This window comes from Mesoplodon mirus (genome assembly GCF_964341445.2).
Source record: "Mesoplodon mirus genome assembly, chromosome: 2".
In the NCBI taxonomy this organism is placed as follows: domain Eukaryota; kingdom Metazoa; phylum Chordata; class Mammalia; order Artiodactyla; family Ziphiidae; genus Mesoplodon; species Mesoplodon mirus.
Window position 1 is genome coordinate 104,135,190 of NC_138977.1, and position 27,795 is coordinate 104,162,984.

A 27,795-nucleotide genomic window follows, 5' to 3' on the forward strand; every position below is an offset into this window, starting at 1 on the left:
TGCTATGTAAGTACCACAATCCAAATATTTTCAGCACATCTATTTTATACAGTATGAAGATAGTTTAGTGCCTATCTCAAAGGAACAAATAGCATTTTCCTTTTGCCAAAGGAACAAAAGACCCCACAAAGGAGGTGGAGTTAGTAATATGTATGCAGTTGCAGGGGATGAATTATGATTTTTCCCATCTAGATCTCTTTCCAGCCTTCTCAATGTCATCACTACTGAACAATACCTAATTACTCTGAACAAAAATAAAGGAGTCATTCTTTATCATTCTTTCCTTCACAACTCTTATTCATCCATTCTCAATCCCATTAGTCTGTTTTTACAAAAGATACCTCAAATTCAATGACTTCTTACACTCTCTATTCCCAAAAAGGCACAAGTATCTCTCACTTGGACTACTTACTGCATTAGCCTCTAACTGGTCTAGCCACCTCTACTCTACTGTTACAATTCAACAGTTCTCTTTCTTTTTGGTTTCAAGATCCCTTCACATTCTTAAAAATTACTGATGACCCAATTAGCTTTTGTTTATGTGGGTCATACCTACTGATATTTACTGTGTTAGAAAGTAAAACCAAGAAACACTTAAAACACAAGAACACACACAAACATTCAATTAGCTGTCAGAGCAATGATATCACCACATATCAAGTAGACTTTGTAAACTCTACTGCACCCCATAAGAGAATCAGAGTGAAAAAAGCAAATAACATTTCAGTAATATTATAATAGTTTGACTTTGCAGACCCTATGAAAGGGTCTCAGGGACCCTCAGTGTCCTTGGACCACACTTCGAAAACCAAAATTAAAAAGTATTATTGTGATTGTCCTCATGTAAAAAGTTTCTTATATAACTCACTGAAAAGCTATAAATTCTAATACTGAAAGTGCTTTTCCTTTGGTAAACTATGTGTCATCATTAAGTGATACTATTACCTTTATTGGAGGGCACTGAGAATGGCAAAAGTCATTGATCTTCTTCTGCAATGATAGTTTGGTCTCAGTCAATACTACACACTGTTGAGAAGAATACAAGAATTAAAGATTAAAAAATAAACAATTATTTTGGTAATGTAGAACTTCTAAGTCAGAAGCATTTCAGTTTGCACTATGCTAAAAATACCTTGTTTTCTTTGTAAAAAATACTATCGTATTGTACTCCATTTTAAGGTTAATACCTTCAGAGGTACAGAGTAGCAAAAGTAAAAGTAACATATACAGCCATCTCTAGGTATCTGCAGGGGATTGGTTCTAGAACTCTCTGTAGATACCAAAATCTGCTGATACTCAAGTCCCTTACATAAAATGTCATAGCATATACAGGACAAAACCTGCCCACACTAAATTCAATTATCATCACAATTAGAAGCAAACCTTAATATCCTATGTGACATTTACACAACCCAAATGGTTGGAGTTTTTTTTTTTCCCCGGTACGCGGGCCTCTCACTGTTGTGGCTTCTCCCGTTGAGGAGCACAGGCTCCGGACGCGCAGGCTCAGCGGCCATGGCTCACGGGCCCAGCCGCTCAGCGGCATGTGGGATCTTCCCGGACAGGGGAACGCACCTGTGTCCCCTGCATCGGCAGGCGGACTCTCAACCACTGTGCCACAAGGGAAGCCCCTTGGAGATTTTATTTTACCTGTTACTGCCATGGAAATGCTTAGTCATCAAAATATTAATTAAATGCTAGCTTAAAACAATTACACTTTCAAAGAGATACATTAGTTGGCTGAGCTTTCTTTTACTTTTACTTCAGAGATTCAACAGATTCACAATATTACAACTTTTATTTATGACAGTGCCACCAAGTTCTGTTAAGATAGCAAATTATAATTTTCAATGCTTACTTTAATTTTTTATCATCACCCTGTGAGATAAGTAGAGAAGGTTTTATAATTAGATTTTATCATAGCTAACTTAAACTCATAAAGGTCAAATATTTTCTTAGGGTCATTCATCTATCAAGTGGCAAAAGCAGGTTGACACACTCAGTCCAGAGCTTTCCTTGCTGCTGGTTTCCATGAAATGGATAACTCAGTTTCACTACAAATAACCAGGTATGGATTTAGTTTTATCTAGCTTAGAATAGGGTGTGATTCCTACAGAGCGGTAATCCTCCATGCATCTCTTACTGTTTATATATCTCTCACGGGTTATGCCACGAATGCAAGGCTCTGACCATTCTTTACGTGGGCTGTTTCTCAGGATTGTATTTGCCTTGTGTAAACTTGAGAAATGAGGTAATGTCTCCCTCTGGGACAAAGAGCAAGCTTGTTCACTGCTTGCTATACAGCAAGTTCCCCAAGCTCAATGTTCCTTTCCTCTAAAGGAACCCACTACATGTGCAGGCATCCACTGAGCCCTCTGCACTGCACAGGTGGGATTTGGAGGAATGAAGGAGGAAACAAGGCAAATACCATGCTCACACATTTACCATGCTCTGAGTAATAAAGTCCTTAGTCTCTGATCCAGGAATCTCATGTTTTCTGGCAGCATCCATGAAACTGTAACAGGCTAACTTACTGGCTTGCAATTAGGGTTAAATCAAATCCTATTAGACCCAGTACATATGGAGCCTAATTTGTGTTTCAATGCTAGAAAATTCTCAACCATAATTTGAATATGCCTTTTTCTATAAGTCCAATCTCATGAATTAGACCTTTTTATTCAAGCTCTCATTTCTTTTAATTTCTCTTTAGTATATTCTTTTATTACTGTGTGCTATAGTTTTTTAGATTTAATTCTATTTATTTATTTATAAATAATAAATAAATATTTGCATTGGGTCTTTGTTGCTGTGCATAGGCTTTCTCTAGCTGTGGCAAGCAGAGGTCACTCTTCGTTGCTGTGCGCGAGCTTCTCATTGTGGTGGCTTCTCTTCTTGCAGAGCATAGGCTCTAGGCATGGGGGCTTCAGTAGTTGCAGCACGCGGGCTCAGCAGTTGTGGCACATGGGCTCTAGAGCACAGGCTCAGTAATTGTGGTGCACGGGCTTAGCTGCTCTGCAGCATGTGGGATCTTCCTGGACCAGGGCTTGAACCCCTGTCCCCTGCACAGGCAGGCTGATTCTTATCCACTGCACCACCAGGGAAGTCCCTCTAGTTTCACTAATCTCCTCAGCTCTATCTTTCAATTTATTAATTCTTATTCTAGTTGTATCTATCCACTATTTAATCTATTCATTGTTTTAATTTTTAGGACTATATTTTTCATTTCTAAAAGTTCTATTTCGTTATATCTGCCTGATTGCTTTCAATAGTGTCTTATTTTCCTGTTGTATATTTAATCCCTTCTTGTAAGATTTAGTCTGTTTGAACATCTATATTTTATAGTCCCTATCCAATAATTCTATTATCTGAAATTCTTGGAGGTTTAATTCTATTGTTTGTTATATCCACTGACTCTTGATCATGCTGAACTGCTTTTTCCTGTCTTATTATTTTGTATTATGAACACAACCTCATAGGAGCTTTATATATTAGAATATACTGTGGCCTGGTTGAGGGTATATTCCTCTAGATCTTCTGTTTCTGTCTGGCATTCCAGCATATCACCAGCTTAGTACTACACTTTGTGTGTGTGTGTGTGTGTGTGTGTGTGTGTGTGTGTGTATCAAGATATTTATTGTGTACAAGATAGTTTACTGTATTTTTCAAATTCTAAGCCCTGTATAATTCATTCACTCATTAGGCTAAAAGAGGCCTTAAGAAGTTATTCAATATAATCTCCTGAATCCAGGCAAGTCTACATGACAATGTGCATAGAAGTAAAATCAAGACTTAAAATCTTTAAAATCACAAGGCAACTTCACAGCTTTCTCAATCACCCTTGTTTCAAGACATAACAATCATCTCAAATAGGTTATACACAAAAAATTACTGATCAGACATTCACAAAATATGCTTTGAATGAAATTAACATAGCAACAATTCACTCAGAGATATGTATATGGCAAAAACTATACCATAAACAAATCAGAAATAAGAGTTTAGGGTAAAAATTTGAAAAAGGTACAAATCTAAGGGCTGATAACCTAACTTTTCTTAAACTTGCTCCTGTCTCCAAAGTTGTGCTGTATCAATGACAGTCTTCCACAGTGCCTCTTCTCTATAAAGGTGAATATACCAAAACCAGTCCAACTGGGTAGTCATAGACTGTAACTAATGCAAGTCAGTTTTGTAAGGTGTATTTGATATTCCATCTACATAACCAGGAACTGTCCTAAATAATAACCAGCCTATATTTAACCACAACCATAAATCTCATTCTGAATCAATTGAAGAAAATGCCTCAAAATTCTGATTTAATTCAATTTGAAAACCAATTCATTTCCATATAAACCATTTTTTAAAAAGGAAGCTGGAATAACATTCTGAATTATTCATAATCCTGGGAATCATTAATTTGGGCAGTGGTTGGAAACAGCATAAAAGAAATTATCAACCAACTTCTCTCACCTCTTATGTAAGAAAGAAACGTTACTTTAATAGTTAAGAAGGCAATGAACTGGCTGACAAGGGCCCATGGTCTATGGATGAATCTAGAGATGGGATTAGGGAATGGGACATCAAATTGTTTTGAGATGTAGAATCTTCAATATTTACCAAATCTTTTCCAGAGGTAATACCTTTGCTGGCTTGTCTTTCTTTTTTTCTCTCTGGTGAAACTATAAATTCTGAACACCAATGCTCAATTTCTGTGACATTTCTACCACTGACACTGGAAAGAGCTTTGTTTTATAAAAAAATACACAAAGTACATTTTTTCTGAGAAGCAGATGAATAGTTGGGGCATTCTGTGGATTTTTTTTACTACAGTTGCTAACAGCCATTTGCTTAACTCTGCAACAAAAGCAACTGGAAAGAAAGATGTTTCCACAGTTTGAGGAAAAGAACAAGACCAAAAAGGATAAGGGAAGCTGATGGAGAAAACTGTCACTTCCAAATGGTGAGATCCTTAGGTTAATAATGCACTAGACTTACAGTCACACATTAGAGTTCACTCAGTATGACGCACACTAGGTCCATCCACCTCACTACAAATAACTCAATTTCATTTCTTTTTATGACTGAGTAATATTCCATTGTATATATGTGCCACATCTTCTTTATCCATTCATCTGTTGAGGGACACTTAGGGTGCTTCCATGTCCTGGATAATGTAAATAGAGCTGCAATGAACATTGTGGTACATGACTCTTTTTGAACTATGGTTTTCTCTGGGTATATGCCCAGTAGTGGGATTGCTGGGTCATATAGTAATTCTATTTTTAGTTTTTTAAGGAACATCCATACTGTTCTCCATAGTGGCTGTATCAATTTACATTCCCACCAAGAGTGTAAGAGGCCATTCTGACCAGTGTGAGGTGACAGCTCATTGTAGTTTTGATTTGTATTTCTCTAATGATTAGTGATGTTGAGCATCCTTTCATGTGTTTGTTGGCAATCTGTATATCTTCTTTGGAGAAATGTCCATTTAGGTCCTCTGCCCATTTTGGGATAGGGTTGTTTTTTTGATATTGAGCTGCATGAGCTTCTTGTATATTTTGGAGATTAATCCTTTGTCAGTTGCTTCATCTGCAAATATATTCTCCCATTCTGAGAGTTGTCTTTTCGTCTTGTTTATGTTTTCCTTTCCTGTGCAAAAGTTTTTAAGTTCCATTAGGTCCCATTTGTTTTTCTTTTTATTTCCATTTCTCAAAGAGGTGGGGTCAAAAAGGATCTTGCTGTGACTTACGTCAGAGTGTTCTGTGTATGTTTTCCTCTAAGAATTTTATAGTGTCTGGCCTTACATTTAGGTCTTTAATCCATTTTGAGTTTATTTTTGTGTATGGTGTTAGGAATTGTTCTAATTTCATTCTTTTACATGTAGCTGTCCAGTATTCCCAGCACCACTTATTGAAGGGGCTATCTTCTCTCCACTGTATATTCTTGCCTCCTTTATCAAAGATAAGGTGACCATATGTGCATAGGTTAACCTCTGGGCTTTCTATCTTGTTCCATTGATCTATATTTCTCTTTTTGGCCAGTACCATACTGCCTTGGTTATTGTAGCTTTGTAGTATAGTCTGAGGTCAGGGAGCCTAATTCCTCCAGCTCCATTTTTCTCTCTCAAGATTGCTTTGGCTATTTGGGGTCTTTTGTGTTTCCATACAAATTGTAAATTATTTTGTTGTAGTTCTGTGAAAAAAGCCAGTGGTAGTTTGATAGGGATTGCACTGAATCTGTAGATTGCTTTGGGTAGTAGAGTCATTTTCACAATGTTGATCCTTCCAATCCAAGAACATAGTATACCTCTCCAACTGTTTGTATCATTTTTAATTTCTTTAATCAGTGTCTTACAGTTTTCTGCATATAGGTCTTTTGTCTCCTTAGGTAGGTTTATTCCTGGTATTTTATCCTTTTTGTTGCAATGGTAAATGGGAGTGTTTCCTTAATTTCTCTTTCAGATTTTTCATCATTAGTGTATAGGAATGCAAGAAATTTCTATGCATTAATTTTGTATCCTGCTACTTTATCAAATTCATTGATCAGCTCTAGTAGTTTTCTGGTAGCATCTTTAGGATTCTCTATGTATAGTATCATGTCATATGCAAACAGTGACAGTTTTACTTCTTTTCTGATTTGGATTACTGTTATTTTCTTTTCTTCTCTGATTGCTGTGGCTAAAACTTCCAAAACTATGTTGAATAACAGTGGTGAGAGTGGGTAACCTTTCCTTGTTCCTGATCATAGTGGAAATGGTTTCAGTTTTTCACCATTGAAAACAATGTTGGCTGTGGGTTTGTCCTACATGGCCTTTATTATGTTGAGGTAGGTTCCCTCTATGTCCACTTTCTGGAGAGTTATTATTATAAATGCATATTGAACTTTGTCAAAAGCTTTTTCTCCATCTATTGAGATGATCATATGGTTTTTCTCCTTCAATTTGTTAATATGGTTTATCACATTGATTGATTTGCGTATATTGAAGAATCCTTGCATGCCTGGAATAAACCCCACTTGATCATGGTGTATGATCCTTATAATGTGCTGTTGGATTCTGTTTGCTAGTATTTTGTTGAGGATTTTTGCATCTACGTTCATCAGTGATAATGGCCTATAGTTTTCTTCTATTGTGACATCTTTGTCTGGTTTTGGTATCAGGGTGATGGTAACCTCAAAGAATGAGTTTGGGAGTGTTCCTCCCTGTGCTATATTTTGGAAGAGTTTGAGAAGGATAGGTATTAGCTCTTCTCTAAATGTTTGATAGAATTCACCTGTGAAGCCATCTGGTCCTGAGCTTTTGTTTGTTGCAAAATTTTTAATCACAGTTTCATTTTCAGTGCTTGTGATTAGTCTGTTTATATTTTCTATTTCTTCCTGGTTCAGTCTTGGAAGGTAATTAGTTTTGTAAGAATTTTTCCAGTTTTTCCAGGTTGTCCATTTTATTGGCATATAATGGCTTGTAGTAATCTCTCATGATCCTTTGTATTTCTTCAGTGTCAGTTGTTATTTCTCCTTTTCATTTCTAACTCTATTGATTTGAGTCTTCTCCCTTTTTTTCTTGATGAGTCTTCCTAACAGTTTATCAATTTTATCTTCTCAAATAACCAGCTCTTTGTTTTACTGATCTTTGCTATTGTTTTCTTCATTTCTTTTTCATTTTTGATCTGATCTTTATGATTTCTTTCCTTCTGCTAACTTTGGGTTTTTTTTTTTCTTCTTCCTCTAATTGCTTTAGGTGTAAGGTTAGGCTGTTTGAGATTTTTGTTTCTTGAGGTAGGATTGTATTGCTATAAACTTCCCTCTTAGAACTACTTTTGCTCCACCCCATAGGTTTTGGGTTGTTGTCACTTGATTATTTTGTAGTATACTGTTTAGCCTCCATGTGTTTGTATTTTTTACAGTTTTTTTTTCCTGTAATTGATATCTAGTCTCAGAGTGTTGTGTTTGGAAAAGATACTTGATACAATTTCAGTTTTCTTAAATCTACCAAGGCTTGATTTGTGACCCAAGACATGTCTATCCTGGAGAATGTTCCATGAGCACTTGAGAAGAAAGTGTATTCTGTTGTTTTTGGATGTAATGTCCTATAAATATTAGGTCCATCTTGTTTAATGTATCATTTAAAGCTTGTGTTTCCTTATTTATTTTCATTTTGGATGATCTGTCCATTGGTGAAAGTGGGGTGTAAATATCGCCTACTATGATTGTGTTACTGTTGATTTCCCCTTTTACAGCTGTTAGCATTTGGCTTAGGTGTTGAGGTGCTCCTATGTTGGGTACATAAATATTTACAATTCTTATATCTTCTTCTTGGATTGATCCTTGATCATTATGTAGTGTCCTTCTTTGTCTCTTGTAATAGTCTTTATTTTCAAGTCTATTTTGTGGATATGAGAATTGCTACTCCAGCTTTCTTTTGATTTCCATTTGCATGGAATATCTTTTTCCATCCCCTCACTTTCAGTCTGTATGTGTCCCTAGGTCTGAAGTGGTTCTCTTGTAGACAGTATATATAGGGTCTTGTTTTTGTATCCATTCAGCCAGTCTGTCTTTTGGTTGGAGCATTTAATCCATTTACATTTAAGGTAATTATCGATATGTATCTTCCTTTTCCCATTTTCTTAATTGTTTTGGGTTTGTTACTGTAGGTCTTTTCCTTCTCTTGTGTTTCTTGCCTAGAGAAGTTCCTTTAGCATTTGTTGTAAAACTGGTTTGGTGGTGCTGAATTTTCTTAGCTTTTGCTTGTCTGTAAATGTTTTAATTTCTCTGTTAAATCTGAATGAGATCCTTGCTGGGTAATCTTGGTTGTAGGTTTTTCCCTTTCATCACTTTAAATATGTCCTGCCACTCCCTTCTGGCTTGCAGTTTCTGCTGAAAGATCAGCTGTTATCCTTATGGGGATTCCCTTCTATGTTATTTGTTGCTTTTCCCTTGCTGCTTTTAATATTTTTTCTTTGTAGCTAATGTGTGATAGTTTGATTAATATGTGTCTCGGTGTGTTTCTCTTTGGGTTTATCTTGTATGGGACTCTCTGAGCTTCCTGGACTTGACTATTTACTTTTCCATGTTAGGGAAGTTTTCAACTATAGTCTCTTCAAATATTTTCTCAGACCCTTTTTCTCTTCTTCTTCTGGGACCCCTATAATTCAAATGTTGGTGTGTTTAATGTTGTCCCAGAGGTCTCTGTGACTCTCCTCAATTCTTTTCACTCTTTTTTCTTTATTTTGCTCCCTGGCAGTTATTTCCACCATTTTATGTTCCAGCTCACTTATCTGTTCTTCTGCCTCAGTTATTCTGCTATTGATTCCTTCTAAAGTATTTTTAATTTCAGTAATTGTGTTGTTCATCACTGCTTGTTTGCTGTTCATTTCTTCTAGATCCTTGTTAAATGTTTCCTGTATTTTCACCTATCTGTTTCTGAGATTTTGGATCATCTTTAGTATAATTACTCTGAATTCTTTTTCAGGTAGGTTGCCTATTTTGTCTTCATTTATTTGGTGTTGTAGGTTTTTACTGTGCTCCTTCATCTGTAACGTATTTTTTTGTCGTTTGTTTTTTTTTTGACGGGTGGGGCTGTATTCCTGTCTTACTGGTTGTTTGGCCTGAGGCGTCCAACACTGGAGTTTGCAGGCAGTTGGATGTAGCGGGGTCTTGGTGCTGAGATTAGGACCTCCGGGAGGCCTCACTCCGATTAATATACCCTGGGGTTTGAGGTTCTCTGTTAGCCCAGTGGTTTGGACTCAGAGCTCCCACCACAGGAGCTCGGGCCCAACCTCTGGAATAGGAACCAAGATCCTGCAAGCTGCAGGGCGTGGCAAAAAAAAAAAAAAAAAAAAAGGAAAGAAAAAAAAGAAAGATTAAAAAGCAGTACAATATCAAAGAATAAAAAACAAAATAAATTTAGAAAGATAAAAAATATATTAGGAAAAATAAAAATACAATTGAAACAACTGCCAGAAGGTAAAATAAAACCATAACAGAAAAAAGAAAAAAGGGGCAGGGGGGATGGCCAGGGGAACAAGCCAAAAGAAGAGAACAATAACAAGTATAAAGAATAAAATAAAATTAGAAACATAAAAGATTAGGAAAACTAAAATATAAATGAATGAACAACAATGAATCAACAAGGTAGAATAGAACTCCAATCTAAAAGAGGAAAAAAGAAGAGAGGAAAAAAAAGAAGAAAAATAGCCTTGGCTATGGGTTCAGAGTTTAGGCAGGTGTGGAACTTAGGCAGGCGTGGGGTTAGGGTGGGGCAGGACCTAGGCGGGTGGGGTGTGACGTTTGAGCATGGGGCCAGGCCTAGGCTCAGGATCCACAGCTGGAAAAAGCCTTGGGGGCAGGCCTTAGGCAGGGCGACGTTCAAGCATGGGGCGGAGCCTCTGCTTAGGACCCAGTCTGTGGGGGTTCCTCTCGTCCTTGTAGATGTTTGTGGTCCACCACCGGTGCTTGGTAGGTGCCCTAGTTGTGCAGACACACAAATTCTGCATCCTCCTAGTCCACCATCTTGATTCTGCCCTCTGCCGAGTACCTTCTTGCTTCAGTTTCTGATATATCTGTTGCCCTGGGCCATCGGGCAGGCTGGCTCCTGACTGGCATGCACACTCGCGCTGGTGGTCATGAAGACCGGAATTCTGCACCTGGAGAAACTTTTCGGTCCGCCGGGCAGCCACAGGGAGGTGGACTGGGGCAGTACTATGTTTTATGTTAAGTTCTCAGCTTGCAAAATTTTAGAATACAACGGATTATAAAGTTTACTCCAAACTTATGTGAGGGCAGGCCTATTGTTATGAACCCCCAGAGAAGATCTTTTTATTCAGAGCTCAAGAGAAAACAGACAAGCTTCTTGTTCTGATGGGCAAAGATTGTTCTCCTACACCCTTTCATTAAGGGTGTAGCTTTTTGAGGTTCCAGAGAGCTACAAAAGGTGGTATGTCTCAATTACACTTTTCTATCACATATAGACAAATTTTTATTGTTTTTTCGTGACCATTAATTCACAGGAAATGTGGTTACTGATACAGGCAAACCCTGTCCCTGAAAATGACCACAGCCAACAGTTAACAGGTCTTCTGTTAGCTACCTATTCATTTTTTGGTCTCTGAGTACCTCCCTTACATATTCTGACCTCATGTAATCATTGAAAAGGAAGTCTATTAAGCAATTCTATTGTAGACAGTCTATGAAACATCTTTGTAGCAGGATGGATTTCAAGCTATCCAGTCAAGAATGGATGTCTACACTGATTTTTAAATGGATGTGATATTGTGATTATAGTAAGAAATATATATTTTGGTCTTCATCCAAGGTTCCTGCCACATAGCTCCTACCACACTTGTAATTTCCTATATGAGCTATAGGTGTATCTTTTGTTATAATATTTAGTTTTGTCCTATTTCCTGAAATAGCTTCAGAGTGATAAAGATGAAGTGAATGTATTGTTATTCATAACAAGTCCTTTCAGCCACACCTGAGTTTATGTTAATGAGGAGACTTTTGGAAAGCCCCTAAGGATGGGGGCTGGTTGTTAGAGGAACCAACATTAGGATGTGAGGTTCAGAACTTTCAGCCCTATCTCCCAGACCTCTGGGGCCGGAGACTGACTTAATCACCAAAGGCCAAGGTGTTACTCATTCATGCTTACATAATGAAACCTCCACAAAAATCCCTGAACCAGGAGCTTAAGAGAGCTTCCAAGTTTGTGAACATGGCATACCTGGAGAGGGCATGGGAGCTCGGCAACCCTTTCCCCATACCTTGACCTATGCATCTCTTCTATCTGGCTGTTCCTGAGTTATAGCCTTTTACAAAAAACTGGTGATCTAGTAAGTAAACTCTTTTCCTGAGTCTGTGTGCTGCTCTGACAAATTAACTGAACCTGAGGAAGGGGATGTGGAAACCTCTGATTTATAGCCAGTCCTCAGAAGCACAGATAACAACCTGGACTTGAAACTGGAGTCAGAAAGGGGTTGGAGGGTGTGGGTTCTTGTGGGACTGAGCCCTTAACCTGTGGAATCTAACACTATTTCTCCAGGCAGACAGTATCAGAACTGGATTAAACTGTAGGACACCAAGCTAGGTGTCCAGAGAGTTGGAGAATTGTTTGGTGTTGGGGGGAAAACCCATATGCATATAGTCACACAAGTGCCAGAAGTATTGAGATCTTAAAGAAACACAGGAGTGCTTTTCCCTAGACGATGGATAACATCATAATTTAATCACAGGGAAAATCAGGGTCAATCTAGTCACTTTTAGAACTTTCAAGGTGCTGAGAAATTTTGTTTTTATTCATTACCTGACTTACACTAAATTGTTGGTCCACATTATTACTTCCTTGTTCCTGGGTTATACATTACTCTCTGCCCATGGCCTTAGGAAGAGTACAGTGTGCTTTCCTGCTCCTTCACTTTGGGTTTGTCCACGTGACCTGCTTTGGCCAACAGACTATTAATGGAAGCAACACAAACAGAGGCTTAAAATGTGTTTGAATGGTTGCACTCGCTCTTTTGCTTTTCTGCTATTGCTATGATACCATGTCTCAGGTAGCCTCCTGGTCCCAGAAGAGAGGTACACGGACCAGAACCCAGACTGTGGAGTTCAAGTTTAGCCTAGAACAGCAGAACTCAAACTGACATGCAGATGCATGAGAAAGAAATACATGTTCCTATAAACCACTAAATTTGGGTAGTTTTTCATGTACATTACTGTGAAAATAGCTGACCAATATATTTACTTTGTGAGTAGTTCTTAGGCCCTTTCCCTAAAACGAAGCACTTGAAATGTATTAGTCTAAGTCTTTTAACCTGAAATTTTTTGATCTGCTCAACAGACCAGGTTAAATTAGTTATACTATATTAATACATAATGATTTGCCTTGGAGTCTGTCAATAACATCTAATATAAAATGGAGTACCAACCTGGTATTTATGTAAGAAGGAAAGATCGGTAGTTTCATTTAAAGATATAGAAGATGATGTGACATGAACATATGGATTTAATTCTGCAATACGTTGAAGTACAGCTTCAGCCCTAAAAAAAGAAAAGAAAAGAAAAAGAAAAAGAAAAAAGACTTTTACTACTCTTTTGTTCAACAAATATACTCAATCTTTCAAACTTGGACACTTTGATGACATCAGAAGAACCTGAATGTTACAAAATTTCATGGGAATTTAAACTGGAGAGGAATAAAAGAAGTTAAAACTTATTTCTACTATACAATCTTGAGATGTAGCATACTGTCATATTCCATAGTAAGTCACATAATCTCAAAGTGTACCCTTATAGGTCAATGCTCCTTAAGGCTCTTAATGATTCAGCAATAATAAAAACCTACTTAAACAATCTTAAAGAAATGCATTTCTAGGTAGCAATGTGAATGTATTAAATTTTTGACAAATATAAATAATTAAATGTCAACACTTACTTATCTACAGTAGAGTGAATTTATGGTGATGAGTTAAACAACTATGATTGAACTGGTGTTCTGGATACAGAAAATATTCTAAGTAACTACAACAGTAAAAAAAAAAAAATCCTACGATAATACATCAAAATATCTTATCTTCACCTGTTTCTCATACTAACAACATCATCTTCACAGAGAAAGAAGTTGGTTCCTAGATCCCATGCTTGGCATTCTTCTGTATCATGAATTGTAAGTGCCTTCAAAAAAGAGAAAAATATCTGTTAAAGTCAGGAGTAAGAAAAGGATGCTCACTATTTTCAATACTATTTACACTGACTTGGAAGAATTATCTAATTAGACAATAGAAAGTAATTAAAGTCCTAGTAATTGGAAAGGTTATAAAGTTAGATCCATTCACAGATGATATGACTATATACATCTGGAAACCCAGAAAAGTTCATGGAAAAACTACTTTATTATTTTTTTTATAATGCAAAATAATTTTTAATGCTAGTATATGATTTTTTTTGCCAGAGATTACTGTTACATTAACTTGAATATAGCTTCATTATTCAACTGTCGACTGTGAAGTGAGATAAGACAAATGTTAAAAGCAGGGTTTTGATTACTTAACACAGTAAAATTGTAATTCCAAGTTACAGAGATGTTCATGTAACGATAGTTTTAAGCTACTGGCTAATATCTGTATACTGATGATAATAAGAATAATACTTTCCACTTATGACATTTATCAATAACAACTCTCAATTAATTAAGTAAAAAATAATTAACATGATGGTCATACTGTAATTCCAAATAAATATACTATATGCTTGCTGTAGGTGTGTGTATATGTAGTTTATTTTTCAGATAGTACTGAACCCTAGTTGACTTTAAAAAATGAATAAATTAGGCATATTACCATGCACTTACATCACCAGGGTGCCTTTACGCTATATGAAAAACTACTTTAAAAAACAGTAAGAGAATTTAAGTTTAGAAAAGTAGCACGTTATATACAAAGTAGCACGTTATATATATGTTATATACAACATATATACAAAGATTTTAAATATTCACATAAACTAACATTTCCAAATGGTCATGTTCTAAGTAAGAAAGAAAACTAACTGGAAAATATATTTTTAACTTATATTTCAAGCCACAAATCTCATAGAAAAAGGGGAAAGGTATATGAACGCAGAGTATACTGAAAAAGAAATACATAGGGCCCTTCAAAATATTTAAGCATGTTCAACCTTGCTCAAGAATGAAACACCTTTTCTCATTCATCAGAATGGCATAAATCCAAATTGGTGAGAGTGAAGTAAATCAGGCATTTCCATACATTACTGGTGGGAATATGAAGTAGCACAAAACCTCAAAGGAAAAAAAGTTAGCATTCTTTAGCAAAATTACAAGTACATTTCTCCTTTGACACAGCAATCCCACTTTTAAGAATCTATCACAAAGACACAATGGAAATAATACAAAAATACATATGTACAAGACTCTTAGATGCAGCACTATGTGTAATAGAAACAGACTGGAAATAATCAAAATGTCCAGCATCGAGGAACTGGGTATAATTACGTATGATACATCAACACAACATATATCCATGAAGCTATGAAAAAAATAAGTGAAAAAATATATTTATCACCATGAAGTAATACCAGGATATGCTGGTATGTGATAAAAAGCAAGGTAGAAGTATGGCACTTTACCTAAGAAAGGCAGGTGGGGATAAATATGTACACACACACGTACAGATTTGCATGTCTATATGTACGTATTTGCTTATATTTAAAAACAGATTTAAAAAAGAAGGCAATCTAATAAGGGAAGGAGGAAACAGGGTAGAGAGATGCTAGACTTCTCTGAATATACTTTGCTTTATAAATTTGACTTTGAATTATATGTCTCATATAATAATAAAACTAAATCAAATTAAAAAAGCAATCCCTAAAAATCCAAAGTAAAATGAATAAATGGACAAAACTATCTATTTGAATTTGTTACATAATTACACAAAGGAATTATTTAAAGAGACTTAAGAAAGCAGTTAATTTGTCTGCCAAATCCAGATGGGATACTAAGGATAAAAAAAATTATCTTAAACTGTTTTCAATAATCATATTGTTATTAATAATGCTGGAACTGTTATTCCAAAACTATGTCATAGATATAATAGGATATAATATAGGATAAAGCAAATAAGTAATCAGGTTCATGTCATTAAGACCCAAAACCTTATAGTAAGAGAAGAGATACAAATATAAAATCTAAGAAGTAAATAAGTAAATACCCTGTAATCCTAAACTTGAAACTCAGAAATTTCAGTGTTCATTCACAATGAGTGTTCTAGCTCTGTCCACTGGTAAGACTTTACAGGCAGTGACAACCAAAGAATACTGGGGTAGTGTCAAAAGGACTCAAGGACTTCAAAAGCAAAGATGAAACAATCTGAGCATCAATGACTCAAAACACATCAAATATGTTTAAATCCATCATGATGTTCACATACACACATACCACCCAAGTTCCACCTGTCACTGTTGAGGGATCAGAGAAAACCAGTGATTTTGAAAAGTAGTAAATAAAGGGGGAAAATCAAGTATTTATCTTGCCTTTTACACATGCACTAACTATATGTAGCGAAACCAAACAAGTGATGAATGGAAACTTTTCTTTCTAAAATATTATTCCCAATTAACAAATGAAATAGAAATGACAGAAATAGAATATCACAGCCCCAATAAAATAATGATCTAGGCAGTGATCATTAACAGGTAGTAATAATCACAAAAAAAGATAACAGAATATTATTTCCTCCTGATGGGAGAACACAATATCACTTGTGAAGCAGTAGTGCCAAAAGAATCAAATCTGAATCTGATTCTCTGGATATAACGACCAGTTTATAAGAAATACAGAGATGGAGGTATATGTGACAAATGACCTGATTTCTTTAAAAAGTAAATTGAAAGGAAGAAAAAGAATCAGGGAAGGGAAATCTATTGATTCAAAGAAACCAAGTCCAGTATATGGACTTTACTTGGATCCTGATTAGAACTAAACAAATTAAAGAAAAATTCTTTCTTTAGACGATTGGGAAAATATGGACTCTAACTAGATACTTGACAATTGTGGTAGGCAGGCTTCAAAGATACTCCAATGATTCCCACTTCCTGATATTCAGGCCTTTGTGCAATCCCGTCTCCTCCTAGTGACTTGCTTTTAATGACTACAGCATAGGTGATGGAATGTCACTTCTGAGATTAGGTTACAAAAGACTGCAATTTATCTTGCTAGCACATTCCCTTTTTTTCTTTTCGCAGTCCGCGGGCCTCTCACTGTTGTGGCCTCTCCTGTTGTGGAGCACAGGCTTCGGACGCGCAGGCTGAGCGGCCATGGCTCACAGGCCTAGCTGCTCTGCGGTATGTGGGATCTTCCCTGACCGGGGCACGAACCCGTGTCCCCTGCATCGGCAGGTGGACTCTCAACCACTGCGCCACCAGGGAAGCCCCTCCCTTTCTTGTCTTTTGCTTGCTTACTCCGATGGAACAAGCTGCCATATTGTGAGCTGCCCTATGAAGAGGGCCACATGGCAAGGAACTGGGGGTGACCTCCGACTAATAGCCAGCAAGGGACTGAGGTGGGAATGTTGAACGACACAACCTTGCCACTGAATCCTATCAACGACTACATGGGCAGGTTTGGGAAGCAGATCCTTTCCCTAGCCTCAAGATGACTGCAGGTCCTGCCAATATTGGTGATTGGAGCTTTGTGAGAGATCCTCAGAGGAATCTGCTAAGTTGCACCTGATTCCTGCCCCAAAGAAACTGAGGTAAATGCTGTTGTTTAAGTTGCTAAGTTTTGTTTAAAGATAACACTGATCTTAAAAAAACTGTTAACGTTTTTAGGTGTGGAAGTGATACTGTGGTTATGTTTTCAAAAGGCACCCTTATCTTTTAGAGCTATATAGTAAAATATTTAAGAATGATATAATAGGATGTCTGAGATTGATATTAAAATAATTTGGCGGTTGGGGGCAGTGGGGAATGGGAAGAAGATACATGAAACAAATTTGTCTATGAGCTAATAACTGCAGGTGCATGATGGATACATGGGGTTTTGCTAACACTATTCTCTTTTTTTGGATAATTTTGAAAATTTCTGTAATAAAAAGTTTTTTAAAAGGAGGAAAATAGAGAATTATGACAATTCTGCTACTAAATGAAGAAGCAATAATTAGGCTAAAGTGTAACTAATATTACCACTACGGATGAGGGGAAAAAAAAAAGAGTTCATAACAAACAGTTCTTCTTACCAAGGACATTTACTCACCTTAATCCCTGCAAGAACAAGATTCTTTGCTGTAAAGGGGGAAGAAAAAAAAAAGGAATAGCTTAATATTAGGAATTGTATATTAGATATGTCTTCATGGAGTTTGGTTAAATCTCTGACTGAATAATTTTAACTTTTTACTACCTAAGAAATATAGGTTCCTTAGAAAATATGGATGAACAAAAAGAAAAAAAATAAAATTTTCCATAATCAAACCACACTGAGATAATCATTCTTAAAATTTCAGTGTATGCTTTCAGACATGCTGTTATGAATGTGTGCATGTGTGCTCTACCATAATGAATTAATGGATACAGAGAAAGATCATTAATACCTATCAACATCACAAAAAGAGAAGCAGGAGAGTCATTACTGGTTCCTTGTGGAAGAATGTAACTATGAAATACTCTTGCCCCAGCTGCCCCCCCACCCAAAATCAAAACTGAATCTGATCAAAGTTTTGGATCTAATTTCCTTTATAGAAAATAATACAAGGGAAAGGAATTGAATTATTTAAATTATGTTGCTCAAAAGCATCATACAAAATTATGAATAAAAATACTGCTTACCAATTTCCAAACCAAGACCACCCATACCACTTAAGAAAACATGGGACTTGGCCATCTTCTGCATTGCTGTGTCTCCAAGAACGTACCTCTGTCGACTACATGTAAAACACAATGAAATATTATTTTACCAAAATTGTCTATCCTTTTAAAATCATTTGCGAACTAATAACCTGGCAGCTAGATCCTGCCCACAGACTTGTTTTGGATCACTTGCATAGTGCTTAAAAGTTCTGAATTAATGTCAAATATATGACATATTTTGAAAAATTAGGAGATTTGGCACCACAGTCCACATTCCCTTATGGCTACAGAGTTGAGTAGGAGTTGCCCTGTTCAGAGAGGGAGGACTATGTGATCTAGATTTGCCCCAGTTCCCATCCTTCTCCTCTCATTTACTACCTCGGTGGCCACCACAGGCATCTGAGTTTGCCACTTCCACTTAAAGCCTTTCACTGTGAAAAGGATTTCTCAGGCAAAAAAATTGGTCTCCTTCTTGGAGTTTAGATGACTTAAAGTTAAGTAGTTTTTAAACATTATTTTAAATATAAAAGCTGATAAATTATATAAAGGACCTTGTTAAGTCATCCATCCTAACAGTCACAAGGCAGTATCAGGATGGGAATTTCAAAAAATACACATTGGCAATTTAAAAAAGTTAGATATAGTAATAAAGTCAATAGTAAGAATTTATTTGAAAGAACATTGATTAACTTGATGCTATACTAGTTTTTGAAGATAGGGGCATTCTAATGGCTTCTCACCAGAATTATTTTGAAAGATGAGTTCAGTATAAATAAATAATTCCAGAGCCCCTTGGGTTGCAAATATTTCTTTTGGAATTGACACACACGCACATTTACAGATGCTGGTTTAATGTATGTTTGTTTAATATATAGATGTTTATTTAATTTCCATATTTCATCTATTGATATTCAATATAAAAGCCTGAAAAGGGGTCTCTTGTTTAGTAGGAAGAAACTTTATAAACACAAGCTATCTTTACTATTTCCGTCCTTATTCCCTATAATATATAATAAAAGCTACACTTTTCTTCTTTGTTTTTTTAAAATTTATTTTATTGAAGTATAGTTAACTTACAATGTTGTTAGTTTCTACTATACAGCAAAGTGATTCAGTTATACATATATATATATTCTTTTTTTATATTCTTTTCTATCATGGCTTATTATAGGATATTGAATATAGTTCCCTGTGCTATACAGTAGGACCTTGTTGTTTAACAATTCTATATATATATGTTTGTGTCTGCTAATCCGAAACTTCCAATCCATCCCTTCCCCACAGTAACCACAAGTCTGTTCTCTATTAGACTTTTCTTTTTAAATTGGTATTCACCATTTCTGCTTCAGAGATAAAATCGATTTATTTATTTATGAAATTTTTATTGAACATCTACTATGGTATGTATGGAACAGTGTATTATATAGTCTTACAACCCTTATTTGTGTATTCCTAAACAATATATTTAAGTTTTGTCTGTTTTGGAACTTTATATAAACAGGATCATTTGAATACTTTTATGAGTTATTCATATCAACGTAGCTGTTCATTAATTTTCATTTCATGTTGTATTCTATTATACTGTACTAGTCTATTGTGATAATATACCATAATTTAGCTAATCTACAGTTTTGGACAGTTACCAATAATGAGACTATGAGTATTCTTATATATGTGTCATGGTACAAGTGTAGTAGTTTCTATAGCACATATATCTAGGAGAGGAAATGCAGGGTTAACTATTAGATAACGCCAAACTGTTTTCCAAAGTGGATGTACCAAAAAATACACATGTGGAACTTTAACTGATCTTAAACAGCATCCCAAATTTTGATCCATAGTACTTTAAATTACTATTCTCCAATTTTAATGATTCTTTTTTTGACTTATGGGTTCATCTGAAGTGTATTTTTAAATTTCTAATTTTATGAGGAATTTTACAATTATATTTTGTATTGACTTCTAGCTTAAATTGTGAATAGACATCACAATCTATATAATTTTCACTCTTTAATATTTGAGAATTTCTTTGGTCAATTTTACAAATGTTCCATGGGTTCTTGAAAAGAATGTGTACTCTACAGTTGTTAGGTACAACATTCCTTATATGTGCATTAGATTAATCTTAATAATCATGTTGGTGAAATCTGTACCTGTTCTGACTTTTGTGTTCGCTTATTCTCTTGATTACTAAAAGCAACATTTAAAAAATGCCCCACTATGATTGTAAATTTGTCTATCCTCCTTATATATCAGTACCTGAACAGTGCTGACATGTAAGAATAACAGCTAAAACTCAGTGTTTATTACACACCATGCACTGTTTTAGTGTTTTATTGTATTAACTCATTTAATCCTCACAAAAATTCTATAAGTTCTATTATTACTCCCATTTTTACAGAGAAGAAAACTTAATCATAGAGAAATTAAGCAATTTATAAATAGTGGAGGCAAGATTCAACTCAGGCAGGCTGGTCTTAGCAACCATATTCTTAACCACACTATACTACACTGCACATAGATTAAGAAAGTTAAATCATTCTACAAGGCTTTTACAGGAAGAAAAAAAATCAGTTCCTGACCTAACTCTTCCCTACCCTGATTCCCAAGTCCTAAGAACAACCATCCTCAATTCTTTTAGTTATTTCTTCTAATATTTACCCCCTTCTTTCTCAATAACATGTTTGTACTTTTTCTTGATTTTTCAGTTTTACATATTACCTATTAACTTCCAACTAAGAAAGACAGAATGACTTTTCTGAATACAAATCTGGTCAAATAATTTTCCTGCTTTAAAAACTCCAATGGTTTCCTATTTCCCTTATGATAAAGTCTAGACTCTAATATTAGTCACAAAACTGTTCATAATCTAGTCCCTGCTTGGCTCTCCAGTCTCATTTTTGTCACTCTACCATCAAACTCCACGTTCCAGGTGTACTAAAGGTTTTCAGCTCTCCAAACGTATTTTCTCTTCGGCTGTTAGATGTTTTTCTGGAATATTCCTCTTCCCCACTATTTTATGCCTGAATAACTCCTACTTGTCCTCAGGTCTCAAATTATATATTATTTTCCCCCATGATACTTCCCCTGATACCCCTAAACTTTCTTAAAACAGTGTTAGATCATCTTTTGTGTGCATCCATAACACCCTACATTCAATCTATTATAACGATTAACACAGTGTATTTTCACTATTTGTCTATTTTCCCTAGGAGATGTAGATTCCTTAAGACAGGGCCTGCCTTATTTACTACTGTATCCCCATTGACTAACAGGGCCTGGTGCATAACAGACACACAAAACCAATTTGCTAAATTAATGAAAGAAATGAATTGGCACACAAGAACAACACTTTTATGCTCTACTAAGCAGAGGGCTTGAATTCTTTTTTCTATGTTCACAGTCACAAAAACTACATTAGAAAAATATGTCTTTCATCTCACACTTGTCTTCATCAATTATTTTTAAGATTACTTAGGTAAATAATGAATAGCCATGACACAAACGTGGTTATAAATGACAAAGAACATCCAGACAAAAGAATAAAATTAAGATATATGAGCCAAGGTTTTCAAAGAATCATATAATCTCAGACAAATTCTCAACAGTTGATTAAATTACCTGCCTTTTCAATGTTGGCCACCAAGGGGAAGGGTACTAAGTAAGTGCCTACTTTGTGCTAGGCAATGGCAGGTACTCTGCAACTGACCCTAAAATCTTATTGGATGGGATTTAAAGAGCTGAGAGTGTAACTTCAAGCCCAGCATTGATACATTACAGCTGACTGTATTAAATGGACATGCAACATATCAGTGAATGCGCCCAGTCAAAAAGAAATTTCCAAGGCTAACTACTCTACTTTTAAAGAGCCCTATTTATTAAAGATTCTCCCTTTAATGAAGGTACAATATCTCCCTGTAGTTTTCACCACTAGTCCTAATTTTACCTCCTTGGGGCCACAGGGAACTTGTCTAATCCCTCTTCCATGTGACAGCCCTCCAAAGATTGGAAGATGGTATTCAGGTTCCTCCAGATTTCTCCAGGCTAAACATCTCCAGTTCCTTAAACAACTCCAAACATGGCATCATTTTGAGTCCCCCTCAACACTCTAATCACTATCTTCTGGATGTACTTCAATTATCTTCAGGCATTCATAAATTTATTAAAATATCTATTTCAAGGCAGGCACTGGCACTGTGTGGGGATCAAGATAGCAACAACCTCATGAGGTACTGTGAGGATTAAATTATTTAAAATAAAATATATAAAATACCTAGGAGGATGCCTGCGACATGTTATTGGGAGGGATAAGTAATCAAATAATCCATTATTAAGTACTATATACAGAAGTACCAGAAACTAAGGGAACCTGAAATACAGAAGGGAAAGTGATTATCTCTATCAGTGGAGGTCATGGAAAGCTTCACAAATGAGGTTCATCCAAGTTGAAATCTGAAGACTTAAGAGGAGTTAAATTAATCAAAGAAGGAAAAGCATTCTATGCTAGGAAAAAGAAAAGCATGAAAAAGAATGGCAGGTAAGAGATACATAGTATGTACCTAAGACTTCCGCTTCTGGCCTTGGTTAAGTAACAGGGACCAGATTATCCTCTTTCTGCCTTAAACAATTGAAAACTGGGCAATATAAATGAAACAACAGATTTGAGACACTGGAAAATAAGTAACTGAGGACAGTAATCTCAGAGAAGAAAAATAAATGAGGTGAGTTTTATGATTGCCTAGCCACTGCCTGGAGAGTTTCCAGGAGACAGAGCAGGAAGGGAAACCCAAGAAGAGCCTGGTGGTCTCCCTGTTGAATTGAAGAGACAGAGCTGTGAATTCAAGGCTAGAATTTGTGAGCAGAAAGATGCACAGAGAGAACACCAGACATCTGTCGAGGGTTCTCCTTGAGTCTTCAGCTAAGTTAAGATGAGGAAACAACCTCAAGCTGGGGAAAGAACCAGGTGACAAGTGCAAGTGAAACAATCCCTGTTTTTAAACAGGGTCAGAAAGAGTTTGTGTTCCTCTCCAGCCAAATGGAAAACCTTATAATACAGAGGGCACTGGATAGAATACTCCAAATAATATTACATCAATACTGGGTGAAAAGTAGCCTCAGAATTGAGTCTCCTCTCATCTCACCTAACAAAGCTTAAAAGTAAGTAAGCCTTGAGAAAATAAAATTGTTTTCAAGTAATTTAACTGTGTCCCTGAAAAAGCTCAAGAATATTTAAAGGAATTCAAGATTATCCAGCAACCAAAAAAGTAAATTCATAATGTCTGACATACACTAAAAAATTACAGATATGCAAAAGAGCAAGAAAATACAACTTACAGTGAACAGAAAAATCAACAAAAGAACACATTTAGAAATGACAGATGATAGAATGTGTAGACATTAAGATAATTAAAAATATAATTCATATGCTCAAGAAGCAGCAGAACTTTTAGAGATGAAAACTATGAAATCTAATATGAAAAATACTCTGAATGGAATCAACAACAGATTCGACACTGCAGAAGTGAACCTGAAGACATGGCAATAGACTTTACAAAATGAACACAGAGATGAAAACAAAAAAGACTGGCAAAAAAACCCAGACAAACCCCAAAACCCAGAGCTTAAATGAGCTGCAGGACAACTTCACTTGGTCTAATATATGTGAAACTGAGGTCCCTGAAAGAGACTAGAGAAAGGGAGAGAGAAAAACATAACTGAAGAACTAAACTGTTAAAATTTTTCCAGGAACACAATAAACTCAAAGACCATGATGCAAACAAAGAACAAGATATATAAAGAAAACTATACCAAGGCATATCATAATTGTTTAAAACTGGGGATGATGAGGAAATACTAAAAAAAATCAGAGAAAACAGATCATGCAGAGGAAAGGTACAAATGACAACTTTCTCCCAGGAAAGCAGTACAAATCAGATGGCAGTGGCACAACATTTTTATAACACTGAAAGGAGGACACTGTCAACCTAAAATTCTATACTCAATTTCAAAAAAAGGAAGTAAAGACTTCATTGGACATACAAAAGGTGAAAGAATTCATTGCTGGCAGACCTTCACTATAAGAAATGTTATAGCAAATCCTAAGGCAGAAGGAAAATGATACCAGATGGAAATCTTAATTTACACAAAGGAATAGAGAATATCACAAATGACAAATCTATGGATAAATACAAAACCCCCTTTTCTTTATTTTTAAAATCTCTTTTAATGATAATTGACTGCTTAAACCAAAAACAGTAATGTACTGTGAGTTTATAACATATGTAGGAGTAAAATGTTAAGACAACAATAACTCAAATCCTGGAACAGGAAAAACAGAAGTACACTGTTGTAACCTTCTTATGTCATACAGGAAGTGACAGAATAAGATTTGAACATACACTGTGACACATTAAAGATGTACACTATAAACCATAAAGTAATCACTAAAAAAGGCAAAAGAAAGAAGTACAGTTGACTCTTGAACAACACAGGTTTGAACTGTGTGGGTCCACTTATATGTGGATTTTTTTCAATAAATATACAATCAGCCCTCCATATTCACATCTGAGGATATGGTGGGCCAACTGCATTCATTGTACATCACTTGATGTAAGAGGATTGAGCATCCATGGATTTTGGTGTACATGGAGGTTCCTGGAACCAATCCCCCACGGATAGTGAGGGACACCTGTAGAATAACATGCCAACTAAAGGAGATAAAATATAATTAAAATACTCAATTATTCAACAAAAAAAAAAAAGGAGAGGAAAAAAAGGAACACCAGTAACAGATTAGGCAATTAGAAAACAAACAGCAAAAACAGTATCAACATTCCACATTAAATATAAATGGTGTAAACACTCCATTAAAAGACAAACTGTCAGGGACTTCCCTGGTGGTCCACTGGTGAAGAAAACGCCTTTCAATGCAGGGGACACAGGTTTGATCCCTGGTTAGGGAACTAAGATCCTACAAGCTGAGGGGCAACTAAACCCTTGTGCCACAACTACTGAGCTTTTGCACTCTGGAGCCCGTGTGCCACAACTAGAGAGAAGCCTGTGCGCCACAACTAAAGAAGCCTGCACGCTGCAATGAAGAGCCTGCACGCCACAACTAAGACCCAATGCGGCCTAATTAATTAATTTAAAAAAAGACTGTCAGATTGAATAAAAAGAAAAATCCGACTATATTCTATCTATAAGGAGCCCAATTTAAATATACAAATGAAAGTCAAAGCGTGGAAAAAGAATGTCTTATAAATATCAATTAAGTCTACCAATAATCAAGAGAAAAGCAGACTTTTAATATCAGATAAACAGATTTCAGAACAAAGAAAATCACCAGGATACAGAGGGCCATTTCATAACGATAAAATGGGCAATACATCAAGAGGACATAACAATTCTAAATGTTTATGCACTATTAACAGAGCTTCAACCTATGTAAAGCAAAAACTGGTAGAACTGAAATAAGAAATATACAAACAGGAAATTATGGACAACACCGCTCTCTCAATAACTGATATAAAGAATGACAGAAAATCAGTAATGATACAGAAGAGCTGAACAACACTATTGATCGATTTGACCTAATTGACATTGATAGGACAATCCAATAAATAACAGAATACATATTCTTTCCAAATGCACACAGAACATTGACCAAGATAGACCATATTCTGCACTAAAAAACTTAAAAAAAAATTTAAGTCACACAAATTACGCCCACTGATAACAGTGGAATTATTAGAGATAAAGCATAGGAAGATCTCTGGAAAAATTCCTCAATATTTGGAAAACAAATAAGATACTTCTAAATGATGCATGGGTCAAAGAAATCAAAAGAAAATTACAAGTTTTCGGAACTGAATGAAAATGAACACATACCTGTCAAATACATACAAAGCAGCGCTCAAAAGAAAAATTTTAGCATGAAATGGATATATTAAAAAAAGAAGGGTCTCAAAACTCAATGATCTCAACTTCTACCTTAAGAAATAAGAAAAAGGGCAAATTAAACTAAAAATAAGCAGGAAAAACCCCTCAAAAGAACAGAAATCACTGAAATACAAAACAGAACAAATATTAAAAAATCAATTAAACTAAAAGCTGGTTCTCTGAGAAGACAATAAAATTGATAAACCTCTAGCCAGAATGATCAGGAAGAAAGAGAAGACAGAAAAATTACCATTATCAGGAATGAGCAAGAGAACATCATTCAGATCTTACAGACACTGAAAAGGATATTCTGGGAATATTACAAACAACTTTATGCCACTAATTTCAACCACTAAAATAAATGAACATATTCTTTGAAAGACACAAACTATTAAAGTTCACTCAAGAAAAAATATATTACCTGAATATCCCTTTATCTATTAGCTGTTTAATATGTAGTTAAAAACTTTCCCATAAAGAAAACTCCAAAGACAGCTTCATTATGAATTTTACCAAAAATTTAAGAAAAAAATACCAATTCTACACAAACTTTCTAGAAATTTGAAGAAGAAATACCTCTCAGCTTATTCTGTGAGGTCAGCATCACCCTGATACCAAAACCAGACAAAATCATTCAAGTTAAAAATATTCAACACCAGTATCCCTCACGTACGTAGTTGCAAAACTTCTTAACAGATTTTTTATATATACATATAAAAATACATCACGATCAAGTGAGCTTTATCCTAGAAACAGAATGCAAGGGTACGATAATACTCTAAAAGACACGACTGTAATTCACAACATTAAAGACTAAAGAAGAAGAACCATATAATCACTTCCATGAATGCAGAAAAAGTGTTTGACAAACAATACCCATTTCTGATTTTAAAAAACAACAAAACAAAACTCTAAGCAAACCAGTAATAGAAAGGCACTTCCTCAACCTAATAGGGTATCTATGAAAAACCTGTAGCTAACATCATACTCCTTATGGAGGAATGAATGTTTTCCACCAAAGATCAGGAAGAAAGAGAGGTTGCCTGCCTTTACCTCTTCCATTCAACACTGTATTGAAGGTTCTAGCCACTGTAATAAAGCAAGACAAAGAAACAAAAGGCACCCAAACTGAAAAAGAGGAAGTAAAATTTCTTTACTTTCAAACAACACGACTGTCTAGAAAATGTTATGGAATTTACAGAAAATGTTACTAGAACTAATAAGTGAGATTAGCAAGATTGCAAAAAGTAAATATGCAAAAATCAATTGTGCTCCAAGTTAAGAGTAATGAATAACTAGAAATTGAAATTCAAAAATTACCATTTACTTTACAATAGTATAAAAAATACAAATACTTAGGGATTAATTTGATAAAAATTATGCAAGATCTTTGCACTGGTAACTATATAACACTACTAAAGAGAGTACAGAAATAAACTGACAGACATACCATATTAAAGATTCTTAAAGTATGCTCCCGATTGAAGGAGACTAAACAGGCTTGACAAGTGAATG

General features: G+C 35.5%; 1 protein-coding gene across 1 annotated transcript in view; it reads right to left on the minus strand.

Moving 5' to 3' along the window:
* Window positions 1-27,795, minus strand: part of UBA6 (ubiquitin like modifier activating enzyme 6) — a 91,158-nt gene that overhangs the window by 46,076 nt on the left and 17,287 nt on the right. Inside the window, exons 3-7 of the mRNA XM_082629481.1 lie at window positions 18,322-18,416; window positions 17,753-17,781; window positions 13,565-13,659; window positions 12,915-13,026; window positions 946-1,026 (exon numbers count right to left, since the gene is read on the minus strand). Coding sequence (XP_082485607.1) covers window positions 946-1,026; window positions 12,915-13,026; window positions 13,565-13,659; window positions 17,753-17,781; window positions 18,322-18,416 — 412 coding nt within the window. The remainder of the gene's footprint in view (window positions 1-945; window positions 1,027-12,914; window positions 13,027-13,564; window positions 13,660-17,752; window positions 17,782-18,321; window positions 18,417-27,795) is intronic.